The sequence below is a fragment of the Simochromis diagramma genome, unplaced genomic scaffold (genome assembly GCF_900408965.1).
Source record: "Simochromis diagramma unplaced genomic scaffold, fSimDia1.1 OVJJ01000510.1, whole genome shotgun sequence".
Classification (NCBI taxonomy): Eukaryota; Metazoa; Chordata; class Actinopteri; order Cichliformes; family Cichlidae; genus Simochromis; species Simochromis diagramma.
The window spans coordinates 3,086,672-3,105,949 of NW_024387326.1; the positions used below are offsets into that span (position 1 = coordinate 3,086,672).

Here is a 19,278-nt window from a genome sequence, read left to right on the forward strand (position 1 = left end):
TATTTTAATGCTTGGGTGGAAATCGAGTCGCTAGATATTAAAATAGAGGGCTTTTTTAAAGCATTTAAGATAATTTTAAGAGTTTTGAGCTTGTACCAACACACACTGTTCGCAATTAGACTTCTAGGGAATTCTGATGAGAAGCGGGAAAACAGGGGGAAATAATAAACTAGACGGATAAAAGCAACAGGGTTCGAGCAGAGGAGACAACCGAGCTCTGCTCCCAGATTGCTGGTCATCCTGGAGGGCGTGGTTTGATGTGCGACGTCACTGATGGTTATATAGGCTGCAGCTGTGGCGGCGGTCTCGCGCTGCTGAGACAGGCAGAGCACCGAGGACCGGCGGCGCGCGCTCACAGACTCCCCCAAACAAAGAGAAGCACGCGAGGCTGCACAGCATCCCACCCTTTCAGCCGCGAGCTCACTTGCAGAACCGCTCCTCCTCCCCTCTCCTCCTCCTCGTTCTTCTCTCATCCCTCTCAGGACAGAACCGGTCCGAGGCTCGAGCGCACAGAAGCGACAATGACAACTAACGGAGCGACGAACGGAACCAGCGACATGCTGCAGATCCAGTTCGGTCTCATCAACTGCGGGAACAAATACCTGACGGCGGAGACCTTCGGCTTCAAAATCAACGCGTCCGCCACGTCCATGAAGAAGAAGCAGATCTGGACCCTGGAGCAGAGCGGCGATGACTCCAGCGGGAACGTGTTCTTCCTCAAGTCACACCTGGGCCGGTACATCGCCGCCGACAAGGACGGGAACGTCACCGGAGACAGCGAGACCCCGGGTCCGGAATGCCGGTTTGTCATCACCGCTCACGACGACGGCCGCTGGTCCCTGCAGTCCGAGCAGCACGGCCGCTACCTGGGCGGCACCGAGGACCGGATCATCTGCTTCGCCCAGACCGCCTCGGTGGCGGAGAAATGGAGCGTGCACATCGCCATGCACCCGCAGGTGAACATCTTCAGCGTGACGCGCAAGCGGTACGCGCACCTGAGCGACAAGGTGGACGAGATCGCCATCGACCGGGATGTCCCGTGGGGAGTGGACTCCATGATCACGCTCGTGTTCCGAGATCAGCGGTACCACCTCCAGACGTCCGACAACCGCTTCCTGAGGAACGACGGCGCGCTGGTCGCCACGACGGACAAGAGCACCGGCTACACGCTGGAGTTCCGCTCCGGTAAGGTGGCCTTCAGGGACTGCAGCGGCAGGTACCTCGCGCCCTCCGGGCCCTCCGGTACCATGAAGTCCGGCAAGAGCGCGCGCGTGGGCAAGGACGAGATGTTCGTGCTGGAGCAGAGCCACCCGCAGGTCGTGCTCACCGCAGCCAACGAGAGGAACGTCTCCACCCGGCAAGGTGGGTGTGGTGGTGGTCCGGTCCAGATCGTGTGTGTGTGTGTGTGTGTGTGAGAGAGAAGAGTGTCTGGTAGAGGAAGGGTTAACGTGATGGAATTTTGAGACTGCATCTCCCTCCTGCAGCGCGCGCACACACACACACACACACACACACACACACACACACACACACACTGAATGATGGACACAGAGCATGGCCTAGACTTCTAGTCCCACACCAGAGGCCTGTGCGCACTTACACATGTTTAAACAATGTCTTTTGGGCCAAATCACCCTCCTTGCATAAAAAGTACTCCTTGTGTGCCATACCAAGCAAATACAGGGCCAGTGTTGTTGATACCAGTACCAATACTTTTAACCTATAATGGCAGCTTATGTAGGGGAGAGCAGTGTGTCATGATTTATGAGAGGAATCTCTAATTTGCAAATTCTGAGCACATTTCAATGACCACTGAATCACTGATTTGAATCCACTATAATTGGCGCTGATGCAACAAAACCCACCTTTCAGCTTTTCATGTACTCTGAAACTAGGTTTTTGTTTGTTTTTGCATTTTTCATAGTGCATGTTTGGGGTAAATGATTTCCATTGATTCTATCACACTTGTATCCATCTGATACCAATACCAGCATTGGTATCGATACTATCGATATTTGGATCGATCAGCCCACCTCTACAAAACGCAGCACCATGCCATCATTAGCTGAGGGTTTTAATACAGTGGAACCCCCCCCCCCCACCACCACCACCACCCCTCCCCTCCCACCCCTCGCTATTCCCAACCCCCTCAGGCTGGAGCGGATTAAAAGCACTGTTGTATTGTCTATGGTCAGTAAACTTTACAAACCACCACCATGTACACAGAGTTCTCAGCCTCTTACACACAGAGCACCGTGTGCACACGTGCCTTCATTCAAATGTAAAACAGTCTTAAACTGGAAGGCTGACCGTGCCACCGAAGCAGAATGGCTCCACAGTTAGAGAAAGGGGAGAAGATGACTGAAAACTTGGTAGGCAACTGCTACTTTTGTCTTTATACCAAAACAGCTTGCTTAATTTAGGTCGGGTGAGGTTCTGACTGATATGACCAGGAGCATTTAAAAATGCAACACTAGAGTCCTCACCATCTGTGCAGCAGAAAAAGCTCCACAGTCTCAGCTGTCCAGTGAATGTGGATGGAAAAGCTGAAACTGGAGCCTTTGTGTCTCATTAAGAGAAATGCACAGCAGCATCCACTGCTGATGTGATTATTAGCGTCGATAAGGCGGAATAGTTTTTGTTTTTCTTCAATCTACTCCCCCTTCCCTCCATTACTGTTTGAGTGAGAGCTCATGGTCTTCATGCATGTCTGATTTTCGGCTGCATGACTGGGCAAGGACACAAGCTTCTCCCTCCACCTTCTTCCTTCCTTCCTTCCTTTTTTCCTCACCCCTCCTTACTTTTTTCCCAGTCTCTGTCTCCTTTATTGTTCTAACCTTTGTTTTTAACACCTCTTCTATATTTCCCCTCCTCCTGCCTTGCCACCCCCTCCCCTCCCCCACTCATACCAAGCCTTCAGGCTTGGCTGCTGTGTGTCTCCAGTCGTCATCGATGGCATGCCGCATGCTGAACAGTTGTCAGCCTTGATGTGTGCCTGAATATCTCTTTTCCCATCATTAATCCAAAACAAAAAAAAAGTATGATGAACTCAGCAGAAATTTGAGATCAGAGCGAGAGTGTGTGAATCATTCTCTAAATATCACTGAGCCAGCGCAGTAATCTCTGAGTATTTGCATGAGGCCGCGAGGCTCTGAAAGTAATGAACGACTTATAACTGATGCTCTCTGAATCGCTCTGAATATCTGGCGTCTGCTGAGAAGACTGGTGGTTTAGTGGCTTTTTTGTTTTGTTTTTTTAACTACAGCTTCTATTTTCATGAAGTGTGATCTGTCTATCCTTTCATTTTCCTCTCTCATCTTTGTCACACCCGGGCATGTTTGCTCTGTCTCCCTGCTTTGTGTACTTGTCACAGAGACATTCATCCTCGACTCACAAAGTAGGAGTTGCTACTTTATTTTTTTCTTTTTGTCCACCTTCAAGCTCAGTCCCAACCCACAAAATGGTGGTCCATTTTGAAGGTGGAGGTTGCGGTATTAAAAGGATGGGCCCCTGCAATGAGAGCACGAACTGCTCTTTAATAATCCACCACAAAAACAATCACACTGTGATCTGAATGGCTGGCTGCTCCACCACAGTTTATTATGGAAGGTGCAGTATCCTGCTTACATGCATGTGTTTAAGCAAATTTTGATACTAAGTGGCTTGTAATCGAGGAAACTGCAGTTTGTCATATCCATCTCTTTACGATTCTTGGATGCAGCGTGGTAGATCTGCATTAATGGTTACCTTGTAGACAAACAAAAATGTACTCTATGTTTCTCAGTGAGAAAAAGGTCAAACAGAGGTGTTGGGTTCAGAATGTCTCTTGCCTGCGACCAGAACTCGTCTACAAACCAGCGAGTGATGTCACAGGTGGTGTGAGTCACTTTTAAGTGTGTTGCTTTAAATTAACGGTGCAGGGAAAGGAGCACTGCCATCAGACTGCTTCTCGTGTCTTTAGATGCTTTATGCTGAAATATTGGAAATCATATCAGACATGTACCCATGATGCCTTGCTCATGGGTGACTCAACCCATGTCATCCCTTCTGACTGCTACAACTTATAACGAGCAGGAGATCCGAATCTTGAGAGGGGGAAAACCACATTCAGCCCGCCAACAACGGGATCATTGTGATGCAGATTAAATGCCAAGTGGAATTAAACTGCCTCCAGATGTTTTTTCAAATCAACAGCTGCTTATAGTCCCCTCCACTCCATTCTAAAGCGGCTATTCGGCTGACAGACCCAAGCCGTGATGATGGTTAAAATCGGCTGGCTTTCATTAGGTTTTTTTTGGGGGGGTGGCTCGGGCCAGCTCAGTCGGGTCACTCTGAAAGCTGCTTTTGTCCAGTCAAAACTGTTGATTTGGTGACTCGCACTTAATTGCTGTTTGTCAAGTTCTCACGCTCAAAAGCGGTAAATCCAGTTTAGACATCCTTTCATTAGTCGGCCATGATTATTGAGTCATGAAATTCTCCTTTTTTTTTTATTTTTATTTTTTATCTTTCTCATGCAACCCTACTTTAAGATAAAATTATGGTCTGCATTGTGTGTGTTTTCAGTTTTGGCTACTGCAGGTTAGTTTGAACAGACACAGTGTTACAGTGGAGCTCGCTGGAGGAAAAAGATTCAGCTGCTCGTTTCAGGTTTAGCACGTTTGATTTGTTGTGGTTACGTCATGGGAATCTGCATCTGCACACCTCAACGGTGCAGATGGTTAATATATTATGAATGCAGCTTCAGCTGATAGTATTAAGTCAGCTCATCCAAACACACCTACCAAAGACTCTGAGCTGAATGGGATTAGAAACGTTATCAGTGCTTTTGTTTGCACTTCATCATGAGACCTCCGTTAATCTAAAATGTTGCAAATAACTCAAATGTTGCAAATGTTTTTACAAGAGAGGAGCTGACTCTTTACTCCCTTCTGTGATTTATTTTATTGTTACAGCCCAGCAGTGTTTTAATAAATCCAATATTTCATATTGGTTCACGTTAAGTCTGATGTCCGTCATTGTGTGACTTTAAACAAAACCCAAACGGTGCCACAGTTTCTGCTGTTCACTAATCTGAACTCGCAGCATTTGTAATTGCTTTTTAAACTGACTCAGTGCTGCCGCTTGTTTTCGGCTCATCCACTCTTCTCGTCTCTGGTCACGAATTCTCAGAGAGGCTGTTTAACGACCCGCATATGGACTCGGACGCAATTATCAGTCAGTTAGCCTGCAGCTCGGTGGCCCTTTAGTGGCCTGTTCTTCCTCTAAACTGTAGGGCAAGTGTGAGTGAAGACTGAGTGCTGGTTTGTCAGCTAAAACAATAAGAATCCGTCACATCCTGTTGGCGACCGGTGGTTGCTTTGTGACCACAGAGTGCTGACTGCTCTTTGTAAGCAACAATTCCCTGAGGGGCAAATGTGAGGTGACTCGGGGGTCTTTGGTTTTTGGTGACAAAGCTCCTGCTGTCTCCATAAAACCCAAAGGACTATGAAAACAACTAGATTCAACCAAACCTCCAACCCCCATTGTGAAACAGTTAGCTTACAGTACTGTGTACCATCTTAAGTCTCCCTTTATTTCTTTATAATTTACTAGGAAAATGAGAAAGAAGTGCAGCAGCTTGTTGAAACATGCAATATCATATACTGTATGTGTATAGTTGTGTATATAATACTTTAAGTAATCTTCAGGAATAGTTCTCAGGGCTTCTTTAAGGGCATTCAAAGTTCTTCTTTGGGTTTCGGCTGCTGTTTCTTCTGTTCTTTGTCAAGATGATCCCAATAATGTTCAACAAGGTTGAGGTCTGGGGTGTGGAGGCCAATCATGCCTCTCAGGTCCCGTGTCAGGCCTTTGCATTCTTTTTTCACCTTTATTTCTTAATGATGTAACTTTATCTTTGGCATTTTTGAGATATTCAAGTAAACAAAATGTGAGCTAATGTTTTTTTTTTTTTTTTTTTTTTTTTGGGGGGGGGGTTGTCTCTTTTTTTTTTGACAGGCTACTAGTAATAAATTTACTATTTAAAACCGGTTCTACACTAAGTTGCCCAGTATGTGCAGACACGATGCTGATTTATCTCTAGAGCTGGGAGTCGGATTTTAAATCTCTTGAATGATTCAGTGAGTAGTAACAAAAAAAACAACCCCATTCCTCTGAAAATGATCAATTGCAACTGATGCAACGAAAAACAGCCTGAAGATGACATTTTAAGAAAATCCGGCTCCTTGGAAGCAAAATATCAGAAAATGAGGTGTGACTAAAGACACTTGCACAGTCTGGGGATCGAACAAACTGAGCTTTAAATGTAGCCAGCCTAAACATCTCTATTGCCTCACAAAGCTCACTCTTGTTAAATGGTTGCTTCTCCCTATAAAGTCATCTATACGGATTACAGGTTCATCTGTGGTTGCTTTGCATTAATTTGACAGAATCCTCATCTCCTAATTCATAAATAATTTTTAAGTCTGCACATTAGTCAGGGTGAAACAAACCGTGCAATGTGTGGTAAACTCAGGAAGCAGAAACACTGGCTCCATGTTGTGTCTGGCCACGAGTCAGCCCTGACACCCTATCTGCCTCCTTCATCCCCACCCGCGAGCAGGAAATGAGACGTGAGAGGCGCAGCTCTGACCTTGGCTGGTGTGCGATAATCCCCGCGGGGTGAAGGGCAACTATTTGCTTTCTCTCACTGCAACAAGGTCGGCCAGTAGGATAAAAAAGATGGGAAGCATTTAATTTATGCATCCTTGGTAATGCTCGCTGGCTGTGACTGAGTGGGCACGCTGGCGTTTTAATGTTTGCACGCCCTCTGCGTGTTTGTGTGCTGGGAGCGCGCCAGAGGATCGGCCTCGCGTCAGCTGCATACCCACGAGGGGGGGAACCTCTCCTCCTCGATGTCTGCACTTTATTATAGGTTAGGGTTCAGCTGGTCTCCAGCGTGTCATCCTGCCGTGCTCTGGGTGTGTCTCCACATCGCCGTCCTTGAGTTCACAGCAACTGTACTTCAGTAGAGACGAGCTGAACACACAGTTTGAATCAATTTGCCCAAAGATTTGGGGCATCCCCGGGCACGATACTCTCTCACATGCCTGACCTCCTTTTCTCTGCATGCATGTGTGTTGTTTTTGTTTTTTGAGTTGAAGCAGCAGTGTTTCAGTCAGTGTGGGCCGGCTGGTTACACTCTGTGTGTTTGGATCAGAACAAAAGCTGATGATCTGGCTCCCTGTTTGTGCCCCAGCTGGTCGCCTCCTCAGTCAGGGCCTGGTGAACAATAGCGTTCACAGCAGGCCTCTGGTGCTGGCTCACTGAGGACAATCTGTGCCTGCCGCCATTAGGCTGAGTGCGATGGGTGGAGTGGACAGAAAGATGGAGGGGTTGTTTAAGTAGAGTGTGTGCATGAGGTTTGGGAGGAATCGGCATGTGTGGTTTGCTGGTGTGTGTACATGATTGCAGACCCTCTCTGTCCTCCTTCATAACCCTGTGAGCTTCAAGACTGATCAGTGTGGACAGATCTGGTTGTGTAGCAGCCTCGGCCTCACGGCTGAGGCTGCACGGCCTTCAGGGTGACTGTTTTGTCTGTCAGTCTGGTATTTTTATAGCAGTGTTTGTTTGTTTTTTTAAATGTCCTTGTGATAACTCAAGACAAGGCAGCAGAATGTGTGAAAGTGTCTGACACCATCTGCAAGGCTGACTGAAGTTTATTCAAATCAGATATTCAGAGAAGCATTTACTCAAATCAGCTCAGCATGCAAACCTGCGTCTTAGTTTCCGGGTTTATTTTCATATAGTGAAATTCATGTTTGTTTTTTCCGCTGAAACTAACAGTTCCAAACTCACGCCAGACTTTAGCCGGTGCCGGTTTTCAGTGTCTGTGTGAAAATGCACATTATACATGCACATAAAAATCAGACGTCTTAGATTTGTACAAAAATGAAGTAAATGAAAAACATTGAACTGAGAATGAAAAACAGAAGCTAAAGTGAACCCTGCTGACCTTTTTATTCAATATTTTTAGACTGAGTTTAAAAGTGTGTGATGCTTGACATTACCCCAAGTCATCGGTCACTGAAATGAACGTATTCGAGCCTTGTGATGATTTGGTGTCAGCGGTTGTTTTATTTTAGACTGAAGTAGTTGTTTTGCTTGGGCAGAGCGCAACTGAATAGACTGTTTGTTTGAAAAATTCCCCAGTTTGGGAAGTATGCTTATCCTCTTGACTGATGACAGTCAGATAAGATGCGTGGTTACACAGTTATACGTTTTGAAGCTGTAATCTAATTTCACCGGTCGCCTCATAAGCAGAAAGAAAAAATCTCCCAAAACATTACCCCGCCAGCAGCAGCATGAACTGCTGGTACAAGGCAGCATGGATCCACACTTTCATGTTATTTATGCCAAATTCTGTCTCTAACGTGAATGTTGCAGCAGAAACTGAGACACCTCAGACCAGGCAGCATTTTCCAAGTCTCCTGTTGTCCAATCTTAATGATCTTGTGTGAGTTTTAGCATCAGTTCGATGGGTTTTCTTCTACTGTGGTCTTCTGCTGCTGTAGCTGAACTGCTCAAAGGTTTGATGTTTTACATTCAGAAATGCTCTTCTGCGTGGCTTGGTTATAACGAGTGGTTGTTGGAATTACCTTCTCCTCAGCACAAAACGGCTTGTCCATTCTTGTCTGGTATAAACAAGCTATTTTATCCAGAGAATCATTTTTCTTCTCAGACCATCCTCTATAAACCGATGGTTCTGTGGGAAAATCCCAACAGACTAGCAGTTTCTGAAATACTTGGACCAACAACCATGCTATGTATAAACAGTAACTTGCATCACCTTTCTTCCACATTCTGATCCTCGCTTTGAACTTCAGCAGGTCGTCTTGAACAGATCTACCTCATTAGGTGTGTTGAGTTGCTGCTATGTGGCTGACTGTTGAGAGATTTGCAATAACAAGGAGTTGAACAAGTGGCCAGTGAGTGTGCAATCTTTGAAAGCAGTTAAAGGATTTTCATGCAAGTTATTTTTCACCATATGAACATATCTAGCTCTTTTCACCAGAGCACTGATTTAAAAAGCCATGCCAGTTCATAATATGGAAACAGCCAGCAAAGAAAAATGATAGGAGGAAGTGCATACTAATGAATAGATATGGCCGCCACCAACACCTGTGCTCCATGTGTCATTGATGAGTGGCTCAGGTTTGGCTCTTGATTGGTTCTTTTGGAGGACGACGCGAGAAAACCACCAACTTTGCCTTTGAATAGATTTCTGTTCAGTGACTTTGAGTGCTGTGAGTCTCGTATGTAATTCATCACATTTGTATGAAGCTGAGGTTAGCACCAGGTTAGCTTGAACTGAACAGATGTAAGCAGCTAGCTTGGCTCTGTCCACAGTAACAAGTCCACCTACCACCTGCTCTTTAAAGCTCAGTAATTACCACACTGATTTGTTCGCCTCGCCCTGGTTGTCTGGTTTGACCCCAAACTTCCTGAGCTGGATATCAAACTGCTTGTTTTTCATAGAGCCGCCTCGACACTGTATCAAAAGAGAGCCCATGCTACTGCTTTGAATGAACAGCTCACGTTAACCCAACCCAGATGACATAACTCACGCTTGACGGGCTTTTTTCTTTGTGCTCTTATCATTTACAAGTCAAAATTTCAAAAGTAAAGACCTCATATTAAAATGAGGTTTTGAATGACTTTCATAAGAGTCTTTTGTAGTGTTTTTAAAATTAGCACATTTGCTATTTGCATTGTAAAGTCGTCTCTAATACCAGCCAAAAGCTCGTCATGGGTCAAAACCACCAGCAGATGGTTTGATCCACGCATAGCCACAGTCTCGGTAATACATGGGCTCTGCTTTGCTACTAGAGTTGCGTTGGCTGAGCAGGAAGCAGCGAGCATTAGAGGAGAGTTCAGAGACGTGTCCTATCTTGGAGGACACGGATCTTTTTTTTTTTTTTTTTTTTTTTTTTGCCATTTTTCTTTCTCCTTGTCCTCTTCAAACCCTTCTAAATGAACATTCTTGTTTCCTCCGTACCCCCTCCTCTCCACCATGTGGTTCCCATTATGGTTATATTTTCCTCCTTAATCATCTGTGTGTGTGCACATGTGTGCATCTCTGCATTTTTCTGCAGAAACTCAATCCCGAGTTGACTTTTAGTGAGCGCCAGACAGTCCGTGAGCAGTAACTGTTGAACACCTTCATGTAACGCTGGCTCTGTGTGAATACTGTTACTACAGAGTGCTGCTGGCAGAATAGTTACTGTTGGGGTAAAGGTTCCCCTCTTAATGTGTTCACAAACACGTGTTGTGCCACTTGTGAGGCTGTTTTTTGTTTTTTTTGTTTTTTCAAACATTTTTTTTTTCTCTCTTCATCTTCTCCTGATTCGCCCTCTCACCTCTTGCTCTGCACACATTTACATAGCAGACAGGCTCTCTCTCTCTTTTTTGTGAGCCCTCTGGCTATAGGTCAGTGCACAGTATGATTTCATCATATACAATAGCGGGCTTTGTGCTGCTTAGATTGTATTTGTGCGTCTGGGTTTTCTCTCTTATAGTTGACTCATGTGTTTACCTCTTTGTTGCTCTTGAGTGCCTGACTAAGGTTGATTTGATTTTAATGAGGTCTGCTGATCTGTACAAACACACACATGCACTCACAGACTCACTGATTTTTGTAGTTTTTTTTTTGGACTACAGATATACAGCAGGGGAAGAAGGACGTGGAAATGACAATTATAACTGTGATGTATTTTAAATGTTCACAGAGCTAAAGCTTTTTTCTTTTTTTAAATTGGCCTACAAGTTTTGTCAAGGCTAGCTGTCATCGATTAAATAGCCAATCAAATTATTCAGATAGTTCCCATTGCTTTTGGTACACCTTAAGGGACACCATCACTCTCGTTTCGTATTCTTGGAATCTGCTATAGTAGCTTTGCATGATTCACAGTTCAAAATAATCCTTTTATCTTACACTGGGCCTTGTTGCAGTTTTCTTCTGATATCTGATTGGCTGCCCCTCACGAACAGGAGGTTTGAACAGCAGGTGGGTGGAGCTTCTGTGTGCCTGAGATGACCATATTAGGGATATGTTCTCACTGACATCATGCAGAGTGGGGGAAAAAATATCTCTGAAATACTAAATGCCTACAAAACCAACAACTTATACTTTAGTTGAGTAATGATGTTTTCATGCTAAAAATGGAAGCATGTTAATATTTTATCATTATTTGGGGATGTAGATGTAAGTATTTAGCTTCAGAGCTGCTGTGCATTCTCAGATTCCCGCAGAGACTGTTGTCACTGCTGGCTAGCAAACTCTCTGTGTGCTGTGACCGTCCACTGTGACGCCTGATCCTTTGAAGTGTAGTGGGGTCTGTCTAGACCAGGACAGATGTGAGTGGGCGGGTGTGGGTTTGTGTGCAGCTGTGTTAAATCCTTCACTAATCTAAGCAGACTGATGTTGTTCATTTGGTACGTCTGATCCTGACCAGCGGATGTGAACGTGTGGGCTGTGTATACCTCGGTGGGTATAAGGGTGCATGCAGCGCTGTCTGGACATATTGAATTATGAGGACAGGGCTGATGTCCTCATAATCCTTGCAAAGAAAAAGCTTTTGGAGAATGTTTGTATAGAAGTTTCAGAAGAAGTCCTTACTATACGGTTACCTGCCTCACGTGTGCGTGCGTGCGTGCGTGCGTGCGTGCGTGCGTGCGTGCGTGTGTGTTGAATGTTAATGATGAATCTTCTGTGGTTATTCATATCCCTCTCATATTCATCAGCCTGACAAGGTCTCCCCAACATTTTAACCCCGCACAGGTATGGACCTGTCAGCCAATCAGGATGAAGAAAGTGACCAAGAGGTATTCCAGATGGAGATCTGCCGCGAAAACAGGAAGTGCGCATTCCGGACTGCCGCTGGGAAATACTGGACCCTGACGGCTAACGGTGGCCTGCAGTGCACGGCCTCCACTAAGTAAGAATCGCACACATCATCACAGCTACACCTGCTTCAGTGTGTGTGTGTGTGTGTGTGTGTGTGTGTGTGTGTGTGTGTGTGTGTGTGTGTGTGAAACTCAAACTGGTCCGTCATAGCTTCTGGTGTTTAGTCCTCACTCGTAATTTGACCGGTGTGTGGGAGGGATTGATGGCATGTTCATAGCTGTGGCATGCTGTGGGAGTTGAAGTGCATTTGTGTGCAACCCTAACCTGTGGAGTCATTTTCTTTAATGTACAGTAGTTCAGTCCAACCAGAGAGTTAGCTATTAACCCCTGACCTTTGACCCTATGCTCTTGAGTCACTTCTCTGTGAGTCCCCAGACAGATCCAGGAGTGGGAGTCTGGTCATTTTACATGTCATGCTTCAGTATTAAGAGAGTTTTACTTCTAAAGCCTCTTTCTTGAGGAAACGATGTGCGGTGATCAGGAGGAGCTGCAGATGTTTAGCATTAGCATGTTTGCACGTGTGCAGGAATGATGCAGAGGACAGCAGTAAACTGATCAGCTCTGTCACAAGCATGCGCTATGAGGGAGCTCAGAAGCAGATCATTCTGTTTAAGATAAGACCGAGCAGATCCTCGACACTGAGGGGGGCCTGCAGGAACTTCACCAGATTACTCAATCACATTCTTGAGATTTCCCTCCGTTTGCTTCTCGCAGATTAGAACACCAAAGTGCTTTTTTTTTTTTTTTTTTTTAAACCAGCTGTGGTCTGCTGAAAACATTTTGAGAATGTTTCTGAGCTTCAGAGAATCAAAATCAACTTAAAAAATCCTCTCCCAAGTGAAAGGATTTAGTAAGCTACTTGATTCCACTTAACCAAAGACTTCAAGCTTATCCCTCTACCCGGATCCTACCTATCCAATTACCCAAGAGTCCCTTGCACTGCGATAAAGCTGCTGGGTGTCTCAGTCTGTGAAGATGTGTTTGTTTTTTGTTTTGTTTTTTTAGCTGACAATCCTGCGAGTGCATTACTGCATATCTGACTGCTGTGTAATGTTTTTTGGGTACTCCTTTAACTCTTTAATTTTCTCTCCGTCTCTGCAGATCAGCTAATTGCTACTTTGACATTGAGTGGCGTGGGAAAAGGCTGACGTTCCGGGCTGCTAATGGGAAATACGTCGCCGCCAAGAAAAACGGCCAGTTGGCGGCCACCATCGACAGTGCAGGTTAGTGCAACGTGTTGATACAGCCGTGCAAACAGACGCACGGGGGATAACCAATTTACACCTCTGCAGTGACGGGGGGGAATTTCAGTGCAGTGGAAGTAATTCAATTGTGGCTCCAGTTGTGCACTTGAGAGTGGAGGGGTTCTGTTTTGTAAGCTGTTTAATGCTTTTTAACTCTGTTGCAGTCTTTTCGTTTGCATTTTTTGCCAAGTTCTTACTCGATGTATTGAATTAATGGTGCTGATTGGAAACATCATGGGAAAATTCCTGAGCAAGCAAGAGTGTGTGTGACACTAAAAATAAGGGCTGGCTTTTGTTACCAGTCTTGTGCAATGAGTGAAAAGCTTCCTGCTGACTAAAAACAAAAAACCTCTTTATATCTCTCACAGCCATGAATGTGCTGTTTATCAGCCACAACATGGAAAGTGAAACCATTGCCCAACACATTATATTGGCATTTTAGAAAATACAGGTTATGCTGACATTATGAAGGTTTTTTTTTTTTTAATGTTACCTTCAAACACTGAATATTTTAAGCTCTTCTAGTACTGCAAAAACTGAGTTTATACAAGACTGAAAGTCAATATTTGGTATGATCCCCTTTAGTCTCCAACACAGTCTGAACTCTCTTGTGCAGGTATAGAACAGTTCTCCAGGCTTCTTGAAGGACATTCAAAGCTCCTCTTTGGATGTTGACTGGCTTTTGCTCTGTTCTTTGTTAAGATGATCCCACACTGCTTCAGTGGTGTTGAGGTTTGGGTTCTGGGGAGGCCAATCCATGACTGACAGTGTAACATTGTGTTTTTTCTATCGAGATATGCAGATATGCTTTTATCCCATTGACAGTGTGTTGGGGATCACTGCAAAGCGCATTGACACAGATTTTCAGTCCAGTTCTTGTATAGTTTGGTATACCTATTACAGCCTTTTCTCCCCGTTTGTCAGTAAGAATGACTTCTTGACAGTCACCTTTCTACTGAGACCATTTCTCGTGAGGCATCAGTGAACAGTAGATGGGTCAGGTGAAGTTCTGGATGCATCTCTCAGGTCGTGTGTCAGGCCTTTCACCTAAGAGCTCTATGCGGGGGAAGAAAAAAAAAAAGGTGAAACAAATGTGTTCTTTTTGTTTTTTTGCAATAATAGAATAGAATAGAATTCAACTTTATTGTCATTGCACATGCACAGGTACAGGGCAACGAAATAAGCTGCTAGCAACAACGTGCCTAAAGGTGCAATTTAAAATTGCTTGTGTTGGGTGCCTTTTCTTCATCCTTGAATGATTCATAGTTTTAAACAAAAGATCTTCCCTGTGAAAATGGTCAGATATAAGAAGACAATGTTGAAATAACAGCTTCTCCTAACAGTCTTTTGTAGTTGTAGACAGATTTGATGTCAGTGCTAACCAGCTAGCTAACCGGCTAGCTAACAGCTGCAGATTTTCCTCATACACTGATGCCACATATTGTCAAGTAGTTTGGTTGATTTGTGTTACATTGATGTCCTTACATTGACATTACACTGAATTTTTATACATGTAACGCTTGGCCAGATAAGTTTTTATTAATAAGTGTTTATTAACTTTGGCTACAAGCACATGATGAAAGTCTTTGTGCTAACTGGCTGCCTGTAACATTAGCATTTAATAGGCAGATCAACACTCTGCAAACACCTTTTTCCTCACATTAGTCGGTGGCACAGAGGTTCTAAAAAAGGAAATGCCAAGCTTTTGCACAGAATTTAGGCTGACAGAAACTACAAGTCAGCAAGCGGATCACAAGATGCTCCGCTTATAGATCAGGCGTTGGTCTCCAGCATTGGCGGATCAAAGCTGACGGGTTTTTGCTTTGTGCTGCAGTTTCTCTTTCAGGAGGCTTTGGCAGCTTCAGCACTCGCTGACACAGATTTCTGACATGAGTTGCATCACATACGTTATTTTTTTAATGAGAACAAAGAGTCAGCATTTTTAATCATAAGCAGCATTCCAGCAAAACAAAGAAGCACAATGTGCTGATGTGAAGACCGCACATTGCTCTGACACATCTGTTGTCTCTTTCAGGTGAGTCTGAGGAGTTCATCATGAAGCTGATCAACCGCCCGATCATCGTGCTGCGCGGGGAGCACGGCTTCATCGGTTGCAGGAAGGTGACCGGGACGCTGGACTCCAACCGCTCCTCCTATGACTACTTTACTCTGGAGTTCAGAGATGGAGCATACAGCCTGCAAGGTCTGTTTTCGACACAACTGGGTCCTGCAGAGGAGAAGTCACATTAATGCAAACTTTCATTTGTAGTAACCTTAAACAGTCAGCAAGCTGATGCTATAACGTCAGTATGTGGAGAGACACAGACACGGGGGGTTTAATCATTTATTCTCCAAGAGATTTAGATTTTCACTATGGACTCACAAGGTGTCTGTGCCAAAAAAGGATTTCAATCTTTTGTTTCTTCCCCATGATTATCATTTTTAATCCTCACTTTTCCTCCTCCCCTGTGCCTCCTCTCCACTCTTCCTGCAGACTCTACAGGTAAATACTGGATGGTGGGGAACGAGCAGTCGGTGGTGAGCAGCAGCGACACGCCCGTCGACTTCCTCTTTGAGTTCTGCGACTACAACAAGCTGGCCATCTGCCACGCCGCTGACGGGAAATACCTGCGCGGCGACCACGCCGGCGTGCTGAAGGCCAACGCCGACGACCTTGAGACCGCCACGCTGTGGGAGTACTGAGGGGGAAGCGGAGGGGGAAAACCCGCGGCGAACGGGGATGTGGTCGCCTGCTGCCGTGATGCCGGAGGAGGGAAACGAGAGCACGGCGGCGGCTCGACGACACCACCCGTCCACACATATATGGTGTCCTCACCCCCCCCCCCCCTCCCCTCCTCCCTCCCCTCTTGCTCCTCAGTATATCCTGTACTTATAACTTTATATGTTGATGAACTGCACAGAGAGAACAGGAAGGTTAGAAGAAGGAAAGAAGGAGACGCTCCTTTTTCCTTTCCTTTTTATCCTTCCTCTCTTTTTTCCAGCTCTGCTCTGCAGTGCCGACCTTTATCTGTTGCCATAGTTACCACGGGGCTGTGCACTTTTCTTCTGCTCCAATCTGGTTTGCTGCTCGACCCATCCCCACCCCCCCGTCACTCCGTCCTCGCCTTACGATTGGGCTGTTTCTCCCCCCAGAGCAGAGCAGAGCCACGTTTAAAGAGCCCCCTCCTCTCTGAGTGAACCCCCTCGTCTTTCCACTCGTCTCTATTGTTTGTGTGAGCGGCACACGGTGGCAGTATTTATGGTGTCTGAGCTGATCTGGTAGAGTCCTTTTTCTACTTGATCTGATCTCTGAAAACAGACTCAAACCTCATCGCTGTGTCCTGTCAGGTGGCTGTAAGATAGGAAGGAGGAGGTCTGTTTCTCTGATGGTTGGCTCTTGTAGAAACTGGTTTTCTCACCAGGCTGTTTTCTTTTTTCTTAATTTCCTTTTCTCTCTCATGAGCGGGCCTCGTGCGCCTGTGATGACTGTGATACAACTGGAGTGGATCTGCTGATGATAAAGATGTTGAAGATGTTGTGATCGAAGGGTTCAGTCTCGCCCGTTTTTCATCTCAAGTGTAGGAAATGTCCAAACAGTTTCCCGTGTAGTTCCTCTAGCTGTTTCCTCATTGGTTTGGCAGGAAATCTGATTTCCTAGACCAAACGATGGGAAGTAGGAAGTTGATTGCTAATGCTATTGTCACAAGAATAGTGTAAAGAAACTAAGTGAAGCATTAAAAATGATGGGCCACGTGTGGTATGTGTAATGGAGGAGGAAAAAAGTCTGTGAAACACAGTTGGATTCATTTCTTTTTCCATGTCCGAGGCACAGACATTATCATGGGTAAGTGTACAGTAGGTAGTCCTAAAAAATAAAAACTGGAGTAAAATGATTTATAAACTCTTTGAAAGCTGCTTTTTCGATTCCCTCGACTTGGCGCACGCCTCAGCCTTTACATGTAGACCAAACCTTTGATACTGGAACCGACAAAAACTGGAACCTGGTGCTACTAACAACGTCCCGTCGAGCATCTCGCACACCGTCCGGGGACGGTTTTCCTACTGCCTGTCCACCTCTACACCCATTCCTTAAATCTGCTGCTTCTTTTCGGTCCGAGCAGCGCCGTGACCGCATTTACAGCGACGTCTCAATTTCTGTTTGCGTTGGATTTTTTTTCTTATGTCTGAACTGTTGGTGAAAGTTCAGTAGAGACTTGTTTTAAAAGGAGGAAAGAAGTAGTTTGGTTTCGCGTTTGATTACAAGTGGTCTGTAATGCAGTCATGTAGCACGCTGCACCCACGGGTCCTCCCCCACCTCCTCTTCGATTCTCCACCCTTCAGCAGCCTGCATTCATACTAACAGAAGCAGAAAGTTTCTATCTGCTGCTTTTTTTTTCTTTTCTTTTTTTTTTTTTTTTAACGATCCAGCAAAGATGATCTTGGCACATGCACCCCCGCCCCCACCTGAATTATTGGGCTCTTCCACCCATCATCATCCAGCATTCCTCTGATCTGAAGGTCAGTATGGAAAACCAATCACTGCTTAGCCCACGTCCAACTTTCTGAAGGTTTTTATTTTTATTTTTTGGCATGAATGGTTGAGAATCTCGAGTGAATAAAAGGAGCAGTTGTCCTCAGAGAAACCAGCTTCTCCAAGGTAACCAAGACATGGGCTTAGACAAACGGATGTGGAAGGGTAAACATGTGGTAATGACTGTGCCTTACTCTTGAGTTTTCGGGCAGTAGACAAATTAGAAAAAAAGAGTCCACATCTTTGCTTTGTATAACTGGAACTTCCTTTTGTATTATTTTGTATAATTTTTCTTTGATATTTGTGGATTAATCTCTTTCTCTCTCTCTCTCTCTCGTGCCATTGGTTCACCTAAAATCCAACGACCAATAAAACTGGGATTTGGAACGCTATGTGGCTCAATGGTATTTTTTTCTCATTTCCTGGCAAGTTTCAGACAAAACCCTGGTGTCCTCAGTGACCTCCTCTCCAGAACTGTTTTTTGTTTTTTTTTTTGAACTGCATGTAGTTTTAATTTAAAAAAAAAAAAAAAGTGCACATCTGCTGCAGTAGTAGTGCTCAAAGCTCTGATTACATTGATCACGCAGCTCACCTAGATACTTGGTCAGTTATAGTTTCTGTGAAAAAGAAGCAGTCAAGTATGATCAAATGGAGGCTTTAAACTTTAGTCTGAGGGGTTTAATGTAAATATTGCATTACTGCTGTGGAATTGCAGACATTTTTTATATTTTCCTATATTTTCAAAAAGAAAATCAGCTTATGGAGCAACGTAAGCCTATAAAAATCAAAAACTCCAAAAGGCCTGAAAGACTACAAAAGAGTGCATGATGACAGAATTATTTCCATGGTTAAGGAAAAACAATGTGAAAACCTCAAACTAGGAAAATACTATTGGATGCAAACCAGAGGTATTGCATCACAAAAAGGTAGGGGCAAGATTTAAGCAGTCTGATCAGTCCAGGAAAGACATTCATGGACAAATTAAGATTAAGAATTAAGATAAACTTCAAGAATGATGGGAGGAGAAAAGCCTGGAAAAGTACTCCTGATCTGAAGCGTGGTGGAGGTGTGGGCACTCAAAAATAACTGGGTCAGTTTTTTGATATTGTGGCTGCTGATTGGATCTGGATCTGAGAGCTACACTTTATGACGGATTCAGTCAGACGCCGCAAATGGATTGTATTAGAAGCAGCCTGCATGTTTCTGAAGCAGTGTCCTATCAAAGTGCTTCTTTAGGAAAACTGGGGATTTAAAAGCGCTAAGATCACAATGCAATAGCATTTGTGTCACTTGCTGAAGGCTACCTTGAAGCTGCAAAGACCTACAAACAGCAGCACAAAATGGTTCCAGTAGAGACATGTCAAAGGGGGATCTTTACAGGTTCCAGACTGTAAAAATATTTGATTCTTTTCATCTCAATTTGGTTATTTATATAGCATCAAATCACACCAACAGTTGCCTCGAAAAAGTTTTATATTGTAACGTAAAGACTACAGTAATACAGAGAAAACCCCAACAGTCAGATGATCAGCTATGAACAAGCACTTTGTGACTGTGGGAAG

At 44.7% G+C, this 19,278-nt stretch overlaps 1 protein-coding gene across 1 annotated transcript; it reads left to right on the plus strand.

The window, feature by feature from the left end:
- Positions 1-295: 295 nt before the first annotated feature.
- Positions 296-18,108, plus strand: fscn1a (fascin actin-bundling protein 1a). Its single transcript, XM_040006208.1, has 5 exons — positions 296-1,362; positions 11,816-11,972; positions 13,043-13,164; positions 15,221-15,388; positions 15,680-18,108. The coding sequence occupies exons 1-5, from the start codon at positions 522-524 to the stop codon at positions 15,886-15,888; spliced, it is 1,497 nt and encodes a 498-aa protein (XP_039862142.1). The 5' UTR covers positions 296-521; the 3' UTR covers positions 15,889-18,108.
- Positions 18,109-19,278: the final 1,170 nt, after the last annotated feature.